At 41.7% G+C, this 10,511-nt stretch overlaps 1 protein-coding gene across 1 annotated transcript in view; it reads right to left on the minus strand.

Moving 5' to 3' along the window:
- atrx (ATRX chromatin remodeler) overlaps positions 1-7,175 on the minus strand; it is a 30,382-nt gene extending 23,207 nt beyond the window's left edge. The window contains 13 exon segments of the mRNA XM_018675711.2: positions 62-176; positions 298-459; positions 552-703; positions 1,365-1,437; positions 1,748-3,329; positions 3,331-3,844; positions 4,222-4,289; positions 4,390-4,499; positions 4,648-4,728; positions 4,830-4,951; positions 5,046-5,095; positions 5,247-5,308; positions 6,969-7,175. Of these exon segments, the coding sequence (XP_018531227.1) occupies positions 62-176; positions 298-459; positions 552-703; positions 1,365-1,437; positions 1,748-3,329; positions 3,331-3,844; positions 4,222-4,289; positions 4,390-4,499; positions 4,648-4,728; positions 4,830-4,951; positions 5,046-5,095; positions 5,247-5,303 (3,086 nt within the window). The 5' untranslated portion in view covers positions 5,304-5,308; positions 6,969-7,175.
- Positions 7,176-10,511: the final 3,336 nt, after the last annotated feature.

Here is a 10,511-nt window from a genome sequence, read left to right on the forward strand (position 1 = left end):
GCAGGAGGATCCCTGTGAAATAAATGACCATGATTGACTGAATCGAGTTTTCTCTTCTCACCTCGTCTTTCGACGCTTCCCGTCATTTTCGGATTCACTAACCTCCTCGCTTATCCCCGACTCTGCACTGGACTCTGACTTCTCAAAGTCTGAGTCTGCAGAGTCATCGCTGTCCACTGACAAATAACAGACAAGGAAACGAAGGTCATTTGCCAGTCTCATAGAGTTCAGAATATTTGCACCTATATTGTTAGACATGCCGCACAGAACAAATTAAAAAAACAAATTTGAATGAACCTTGGCGACTGGACTTCTTCTTGTCCCCCTTGTTCTTCTCTTTACTGGACGTGTTCTCCTCTCCTGATTCACCCTCACTCAAAGAGAGTTTATGACGAAGCAGTTTGTGGCGTCGGCCACGCTTCTTCACTTCGACATCGGAACCTGAATCTTCTGAATCATCTTCAAGGAGAGGAACAAATCATTTGAGACAATACACAATAAGAAAAGGCTTATCTAAAAGAAAGAGACTATATTTAGCTAATGTATTTTACCTTGCTGCTCTTCTTCCTCTTCATCGTCATCCTCTTTTTTACCTTTGTTGGAGGACTTCTCGTCTTTATCTGCTCCTTCATTATCAGAGGAGCTCTCTGCTCCCGAAGAATAGTTGGATTTTATTTGGGCGAGAAGCATTTTCTTTGCAATCCTTCAGAAGAGGAGTAACAACACAGACACAGAAGGGTTCATCATATCATTTTAACAAAATAAATCAATGGTCAGTGGAAACACTTATGTTTAAGCTCAACAACAGACATTTATATTTGAAATTATTCCTTTCACACATCATGTATCTTATTAACAAGTAACTGATTGTACTGTACATAACTATAATTGAAATTTTATCATTTACCTTCAGACACAAAAAAAGTGTTTTTCTGCTCCTGCAATTTGCTATCACTACACAGCAGTTTGCCACTGTAATATTACAGTACTGCAATATCAGTTTCTCCTTGTGGCTTATTAATGGATGACTGATGAAAACACAGGCAGCCTATAGAAATATCTTGATACTGTGACATTGCTATGGGCACTGCTGGGCAAAAACACATTTCACTGGGATAAACTGGAGCGAAATGTCCTGGCCTAAAGACATGTTTTGAAGTATGTAATGAAAACACAACATTCTTCAGTGAGGACCAGACTAAGCAGCTGCACTGTAGTGAGTCAATTATGCTGTCAGGCCCCAGCTAATAGAGCAGGTTAAACTCTTCCTGACATAATTCCTTTCTAACCTTGAATGATATAGATGAATAATTCTTGACTGAGACAAAATGGTCTTTGTAGTTTGAGGTTATTTAGGTTTGTACCTGTTTTCAGGATCATCATCGTCATCATCTTCACAAACCCGAGAGACTTCCTCTTTATCGTCCACTTCATCTCCTACACAACAAAATAGCACAGATACAGTTACTGGAGGGCACGTGAGCTATTAAATGATCAGTTCAACATTTTGGGAAGTATTTGCTTTTGCCTTCTACAGAGAAACTTTTTACATTTCAGATTTTGTGTGGATTAACCAAACAAGATATGAGGTGCTGGCAGGCAGAGTGTGTTACTTTTGGACAGAGCCAGGCTAGGTTTATGCTAACCTAAGCAGACACGAGATCAACTCCTTTAACATATGAACTTTGGAGTTGAGTTCGCTACACTGTGCTGAGCGCCACTACAGACTACAGCTTGACTAAATTACCTGAGGACTGATGGAACGGTCCACTGCCTCCCATAATGTTATCCTCCACGATGGGTTTGATTTTTTGCTCGTCACTGTCCTCTCCGGAGCCATCTTCGGCCTCTTGTTGCTCCTCCTCCTCTTCCTCGCTGGAGGACGACTGTAACCTGGAAGCTGCAACGGAGCTTCTTCCCTTTCGCTTCTTTTCATAAGACCTTTTCCGCTCCGCCGCCTTCCTCTCCGGTGATTTTTTGTCATCTTCTTCTTTTGCTTCACCTTGTTTCTTCACACGGCTAGATCTCCTCTTAGCTGGGCTCGCTTTACTCTTCTTCTCCTTCTCCTGGTCTGAGTCAGAGTTGGAGGAGTCTGAGCTGTTTTGTTTCTTCTTCTTGGAAGTCTTTTTACTTTTGTTCTGCACGTCTGAATCAGAGCTTTCAGACTTCCTTTTACGTTTGGATGCTTTGTCTGTCTCTTGTGCAGATGTGTTGTTTAGTTTGAATAACCGCTTTTTAGCACTCCTGCTTCCCTGCTCCTCATCTGTGCTGTGGTTCTCGGCTGCTTTTTCTAGCAGTGCGTGAGGAACTTCGTCCGAGTCAGAGTCCGAGGTCTTCTTCTCTGAAGCCTTGCTTTGCTTGCCCTCCTCTATTTTGGCGTTACTGGATTTCTTCGATGATTTGGCCTTGCCCTTGCTGTCCTCCTCGGACTCTGACTCAGACGACTCTTCCTTGCCCTTATTCTCTGCCTGCTTCCTCAAGGGGGTGGTCTTCACTCTACTTGAGCGGCGGCTGGGTGGTGGGCTGTCAGCCCCATCCACTGTATCTGCAGCCGCATCTTTCTCGTCCTCGCATTTTTCTTCTTTAGGCTTTTTCTGCGTCTCTCCATCTTTTTCTCTGTTTTTGTGCCTGAAGGATCTTGACCCGCACGTCGTCACCACCGGCACGGGAGTCAGTTTGACTATGAGGTTCTTCACCTTGGGCTGGGGGCGTGGGGATTCTGTTGAGTTTCCGTTTGACCTCGCATCAGTGTCTGTAGCCAAAACTGTGTCAGTCTGTGAGAGCATGGTGGAGTCGGCAAGACTCTCCACCATCTGAAAAAGCTCCTCGGGAACTGAGGGTGGCACAGACATGATGTCGTGATCTAAAGACATTTCGCCAGTTGACACTAGGTCATCGTCACAGACTTCAGATTTAATTGTCTTTTTGGTTACATCAGTTTCTGTTTGGTTGTCTTTCATTTCAGTCTCAATTAAAACTTGATCATTGTCCACCTCCTGCTCATTATGCTGCTCCTTGTTCAGCTTGTCAGCTGCGTCAGCCTCGTCAACTGCGTTAACTTCATCAAGTGCATCAGCTACATCAACTGCTCCCGCCGCATCAGCTGCATCTGCCGCATCTGCCGCATCCACTGCAGCTACATCTGCCGCATCCGCTACAGCTGCACCAGCTGCATCCGCCGCAGTGTCTATGTGGTCTTTTTCTACAGGGGCCACAATGGCAGGGGTTCTTCTCACAATAGGCCACCCTTCGTTACCGTTCTGCAACTCCATGCTTCTGAACTCAGGCTCCAGAGCCGCCTCCAAAGCACTGTGGGCTTTCTTCAAATCAGGTGAGCACGGCCTTGAAAGCTTTCAAATGCCGATTTCTGATAGCTTTATCTCCCTGCTCCTTGGTCTCCTGCTGTATGAACTGGATGAATGTGTTGTTGAGACCAGTTGTGGTTTCAACAAGCTTTTTTGCTTTCTTTATGAGTTCTTTGGGTACCTGCAGTTTTTTGTATGAAAACGTCATGGTCCCTGAGCCTTCCATGTGTTCTTTTCCATTGACAACTGCTTTGTGCTCTTTGACCACTTTGCTCTTGTGTCTCTTGCTCTCACGTTCCTCTGTTTTATCCGGTTTCCGTTGCTTGAGTTGCTCAAGTTCTTGTTTCTCCATGATACGGTGGCATTTGGAGACCAGATCCTGGAGGGGCTCCGACCTGCAGACGTAGCAGTGCCACTTTGAGTTCTCGTCCGTGATGACCGACAGCTCCTTCCTGCCCAGGTTGCGCAGAATGCACTTCTTGCAGAAGGCGTTGTTGCAGTAGTCACAGCAGATGAGTTTGCCTCCTTCAGCACACCACCTGGGCAGGAAGAGTTTAACAGAGTTTTAGGGCATTCAGCAAAAAAGGTCTTCAAAATCTTTAATAGCTAGGACGTAGACTGAGGGTTCCAAAATTACTAGCACATGGGTAAGGATGGAGCCAAAATCTAAGCCTGAAATAACTGACAATGAGTAAAAGGGTCAGTTACTCTTAAAGAGGCATTTAGGTTTTAAACACCTTTCATGTTTGTTCCATGTCATACAAGAACCATCATGTCGTGTATTTCTGAGATGCACAGTCAAGCTTACAATGTTAGAATTTTATATGTTCTTTATATATGTTCTTTCTTTATATGTATATGTTCACTTTAACAAATTAACCATGATGTTTTGTTGGTCTTGTGTAAAATATCATACCTGCACTGCTCATCCATCCCATCAGAGTCTCTGCTGATGTCATCACTTGTGTAATACTTGTAGCACGACTAGAGGAAGAGGAAGCGGAAACAATGTGATCACTGAAAAATGGCAGGGGTGCTATGGCAGCTATGAACATGGGTGATTTATGTATTTGGACTTTCCTACCTTGCAAATAAGTACTTTGAGTGCAGGATGCTCGTACACAGAGTTGCGCTGAAACTGGTTCACTTGTTTTCCACAGGCAGTGCAGCTTACCTTCTTCTGCAGGGTATCATCTGTTATAAAGACAAAAAAAATTAGTGACCGTCACTGAATGATTAATTAGGCTGCACAGTTCATTTACATGCAAAGTCTACGCACACTCAGTTGTGAACGTCAAACGTACCAAACACATGTGGTTTCTAAATAAAGAAATTAACTTACCTGTGTGTTTCTGTTTGAAATCCACTCTGAGCTTCATGGCACCTTTATTTTCATTCCCAGCTGGCCTCATCACTAAAGTGCCTAAAGAAAGAAATGGCAAAAATGTCTCCCAAAATTCAGCATCCTGTTCAGCATCAATAACATCTTGATCATGACTGACATGGACCTCCCTAAGTTCATACCTTTAGATGCGCTACCTGTGTTAGTGTCTGAGGGATTGTCAGAAGTGGCACCTTCATTTTCACTCTCGGCTGAGGCGTCAGATTCATTCAGTCCAGTGTGCTTAGCTGCTGTAGAGGACTTCCTAAAATGTGTCAGCACAAGGCTTTTTTTATTATTCTACGCTGCAAACTGCAAACAAAACAACAACTGCTACGTTTCAGAACACTGCTCCTCACCTCTTGTTGCGGGAAGAGGAGGGTTTCATATTGTCTGTTGAGCTTCCAGGCTGAAGAGGATTCAACATTTATTTTAATGCCATGGCAATTGAGAACAAAATACATATTTATAAAACAGTAAAAATATTTTCTTTGTCTTGTATTGTCAAGACACCAAGGTAAAAACACATTATTTGACTGACAGAGAGGCTGCATACTTACCTCCTCTGCTTTTTCTGCCATTTGGTCTAGGTTTGATTCAGAAGAAGCCAGACTCATATTACCTGCACAGAGACATTCAGAGATTTGTTTCCTGGTAAACATACTGGTAAATAAAGATGTTGCACTTGAATTACAGTGATTGGACGCTGTTAAAGAAAAGACATCGCAACATGCATTTATTGTCACCATACAAGACCAAAAACAACCATCTTATGTTTTTACTGTACCAGGTACTGATCAGTGCTTGATATTACAATTCCACTGTTCATGCAGTTCCATAGCAAGCATTTATGTTTGCTTATTTCACTCATTTCAAAGCAGCTGAACTTCTAAGATACATCCTTAGAGAGTTAATGTCCTTTTTCCCAAGCAGTCTGACACAAGACACAAGGCTCAACTCTGCTACTGAAGGACAAGATAGAAGCTGCTTACACACAATTTAAAAACACAGCAGGGCACTGATACAAATATAACAGGAGTGAAATAAAACACGAATGAAGCAGCAGGAGGAGGAGAGAAAATGAAGACTACAAATTTGAACTTTACTCAAATAATTTTCACAGACATTTGAACAGCTACTTATTTCTATTTTCACGACAAAGAAACAATTTTATAAGCATCTTCTACATGAATAAAATATGTTCAAAAATGATTAGTGACTATGATTATACAGATTTATGTCCATGAAGGTGGCCATGTTTTTTTCCAGATCGTTACCGGCAATGTCAAAGGTTACGAAGAAAGTTTTGAGCTTTCCTGCTAGTCTCTGGAAAGACACCGACAAAACTGGCTTCAGAGATAACTGGATATCCTTCATAAACATCAACATCACTGCATTTGTGTTATTACACAGCGATCGAGCCTAAACAGCGCGTTACCTTCATTATTTTACGTGCCTTTTTTTGCAGCACATCACTGTGAGACAGAGGCACCGCTGTTTATTTAGCCATTTTGCGTCATCATAACGTGCTGATTAGATCGCTATGAGCCGCGTTCAGCTTTCACACAGTCTTGCCAGCAGCATCTAGGCCTGAAATGTATCTAAAATCCCTGTTGTCAGTCGAAAAAAGACTCACTCACACTCGCCCAGGAAGCAGCTCACGCTCCTGCATTAGCAGCTCTTTCTCCTCAGCGATGCCTTCTTCCCCTGTTTTGACAACACAGGAACTCCTGACTGTGTTGGGGATGCCAAGTTGAGGTCTGCTAACATTAGCGGGTTTTAGCTGCCGCCGTTGGGGCTGAACTACTTTTCATTGCTCCACGTTACCCTGGCAACCTTGCAACCTGGGCAGCGCACGCAGGGTCCAGTGCATGGGCATGCACCCACAAATGCATGCGCAGGCCTTCCCTCCCTCCGACGATACCGTGGCATGAACCAGCGCGATAACCGCAGCCTGGCACCACCTAGCAGCATCTAAAGTAGCAACAAAACGTTTAGCTAGCTACAGCATAAACCAAGTGATTGCATTTTTACAAAGAAGTGCATTTTTAAAATTTTAATCACTATGACAAACATCCCGGAATACGCATGTGTACATCTGAATGCGCGTGTGTGCGAACTTGAATATTGCCGGCTGCGCAGCTATGAGCTACACACTCTGCTAGCCTAGCTTGCTAACTAGCAATAGGCACTCATGGCCCGGCTCACCGCTAGCGAAAGCAGCACAGCAATCAATGCAAAAAACGACTTGTCTAAACAAACAGATAAAACAGTGCTCCTACCTGCTTTTCGCCGTCGTCATTTCTTGACTGATAGAGACGCGTTGTTTTTTTCAGGTACGGGTGGCACGGTTCAGTCCAATTAATAGATTTCCGATGATAGAGGGGCAAGAATAGCCACGGAATACCGAAACAACTCCGGTCAGGGGAGACAAAGCAAGGGGACCATCTTGCCGGATGGCTGTGGACGCAGTAAAATGGCGCATCTAGCCTAAATCCTGTGCGCTCTCCCATTGGCCGAGCGCCTCAGACGTTCTCCCGCTCTGAGTGGTGTAGGTTCACCGGAGACCACCGATTCGTCGGTAAATCGAGGGAATCATTTTCTCTGGGAAGGAAAACGCTGCTGGCTGAATTTCCATTTCATTCATTTGTCGATGCAGTGAACGGCGCGCTGTTTTGTTTCTCTGATCCGAGCTGTAATAATAATAATACTACACATTTTCTCTGGCTGCAGGATTAGTTGTGCAGCTGCAGCCTCAGACAAGTTTCTCAACGTGATGTAGCAATATTCACAGATAGGGAGAAAACATAAGCATAATGGTGATGGAAGAATGAAAAATAGAGTGCTGCATTCAAAATCCCTCTTAAATGAAAGTACATAAGCATTATCAACGAAATGTACTTAAACTATCACAATTAAAAACCGGTATCCAGATAAATGGCCCCAGTGACTGTATGACATTAACGAATACATGTGTAAGCACTTGTAGCTGGTTAAAAAAGGTGGCACTTACACTACTTTTTATATAGTTATGTTGTTCCTGACATCCCAGGGGTCTCATGATAGGCGGGTTGTAAGACAATTTATGGGATGAGAGAGAAGAAAACACATTTTTTAAATTCTTATATTTATTATTTGATTTTTTATTTTATTTTATTTTTTTAATCTATATATTCGTTCCCCAGTCAGTTACCCACATGACACCACCGGGGAATTTTTGATGGGAAATCACCTTTTTGTTGGAGCCTCTAATACAACCCCTGGACACCTGAAATGTGATGAGGGCCCCAACCAGATGATTGATGTTTTTTATGAGGGGTCACAAGCTGAAAAGATTGGGAATTGTTGGTTTAAGAAACGTATTTCATGTACTGAAATGTATTTCTGAAGTTCCACATTACAGCTGTCACACAGACAGCATCTTTATACTGTGTCTCTCCCTGTATTGTAGCCTGAGGTGCCTCTTTTAATAAATCAATGTGAATATTGTGTGTAAGTTACTAAATATTACCTGAAGATGGGGCTCTTCCTCAGTGTTTGTCAGTCACTGATGCAACAGTGCAACATATCCAACAGCAGAAACTCTTAAGTGTGAAATGTGGAGATGAGTATGAAAAGATCTTCCATCATATGAAACGAGTCCACACAGAGTCACTCTTCTACTCTGCTTTTCATATTCCCACTCAAACTGAGCCTTGTCAACCAAATACTACGTCCTGCACTTTCACTCAAGTACTCCTCGGTAGGTGTTTCGTTGGGATGATTACTAGGAGACATCAGCAGTAATAATTTCAATCATCTTAAGTAATATTTCAGTCATTCTGGGTTATATTTCTTTTGTTTTATTTCAGTGATAATTCATAATATTTTAAAGAGTGACAGGTGGACAGGTATTTGGCTGAGACAGCTGTTTTGGGGTCTTATCACCCAGAGTAAAACTGAAAGCAAACTGGATTTTTTTCGTTCTCACTCACATTTTCCTCTTTCTGATGTGTGGGATAAAAAAAAAGGCTTGACTCAAAATATTTCCCATGTGCCTACACACCACAGTCATTTTTACATGACAGGAAAAGAGCATGCATTACAAATAATGCTGGTCACATTAATAATGGCTGCATGCTGGCTCACTGTCAGACACTTTAATGGAATAGGTGGGGGTCATCGTGCGTTTCATCAGCTCCACCTGCTGTGACAAGTTAAGTGTCTAGTGTGGAAAATATTTGTAGCGTTACATGCAAATGTGAGGTTTTGGCCATTATAAAATTACTGTTAATACAATTTGAGACAGACAGTTTTTCAAAGTGAAAACATAGTATTTGGTCATTGGGTGTTATTTTCTGCTCTGTGTGGTTTATTTTTCATCCTTGCATGTTAGGATAAGTTTCATAAGATGCTAATGCAAGATAGTGACCAGCAATTCTTGGTGAGAGGTTTGCTGATGAGGAATTAACAGGTAATTGCTTAGTAATAGATATGTCTGTTCACCTAGTGGAACATTTGATAGTAAAACCAATACACCTCATCCTCAAGTCCTTATTTGGTGTCTTCCTGTGGTTTTAGTGTCAGCATAGTGACACTATAAGTAGCAACCGTAGTAAGTTTGTGGAGAATATTCAAGCTTTCTGCTTTACCTGACAGTGCTGGCTCACAAGTTCTTTCAAAGACATGAAGACCCTCAACTTACAGAGTTTCGTGGTGATGTTGATATTTCTGATGGTCTACGGAAAGCCGACGCCTCCAAGTGAAAAAGATTATAGGAAACAAATTCATGAGTGTGCAGAACGTCTGAACCATACAACGGTAAGAAAACTACAAAAATACAAGTGGTTTGGTTGTTTGTTTTACAAATACTGACATTCTTATTTTGTCATTTAAGCTGCCAGACAGCATACTGGTGCCATATGACAATCAACTGGAGTTGTGTGGGGTATGTTGGAACACTTTTATAATTATTATGATTTTTAGCATCTGTCACACACAGTAGAAGTCATTACATTCTTACGTAGATTGAGATTTCTCTGAATTAGTCCTAACTCCAGTTTGTTGTATACCATTACTAACTGTGGCTTTCTCTACACAGAAAGAATTCTTCTGTTTGGCTGAGCAATCTCTGGAAGTCGCACTAAGAAATATATCCAATAACAAGATACATAAAGAAGTAGAACATCTCCAACGTGCTGTGCATCAATACAACAAGGTAAGGATTAATTCTCATGTGACTGAACATGCTGTTTAGTCCTAAATCAAACCAAAATTCACCAGCAACATTTCCAAGAGCTTGCAGTGACCCTGAAAAACAATTCTTCAAAAAAATGAATATGCTCTTTAATGTCTAACATGGCTTGTATCATTTTAGTTCTGTCTTCAGATACATTTTTGTGCCCTTAAACTGAAAATTGTCAACCATTTTGTTTCAGATGAAACAGATGAACCGTACCCATTGTCACCTGAACATGAACGTAAAACGACTTCTACAAAGATTAGTGAAGGACATCATACGTTGTTCGTGATCATATGAATTATTGTGTAGCATAGTGACCATAAACATTATTTAATAAATGTAATAAAAATAAGTTATTTTATATTTATTGACAAATATAATTTATTTTCTTACATATCCTATTTTCATGCCATTTGTATTTATATATCAATAAATTATAATATACAGCAATTCATTGTTGCAGCTTCTTATTTCTCCACACTATGCCTGCTTACAGTGGTGTAGGTATCAGCAATCCATCCTTATCATTCATGGGAAACTGATCAGTCAACCAGTAATGGCTGTTTTGTACTGAAGAACAAGACTTTTGAACACAAGGCTACTG

Source organism: Lates calcarifer, linkage group LG8, assembly GCF_001640805.2.
Source record: "Lates calcarifer isolate ASB-BC8 linkage group LG8, TLL_Latcal_v3, whole genome shotgun sequence".
In the NCBI taxonomy this organism is placed as follows: domain Eukaryota; kingdom Metazoa; phylum Chordata; class Actinopteri; family Centropomidae; genus Lates; species Lates calcarifer.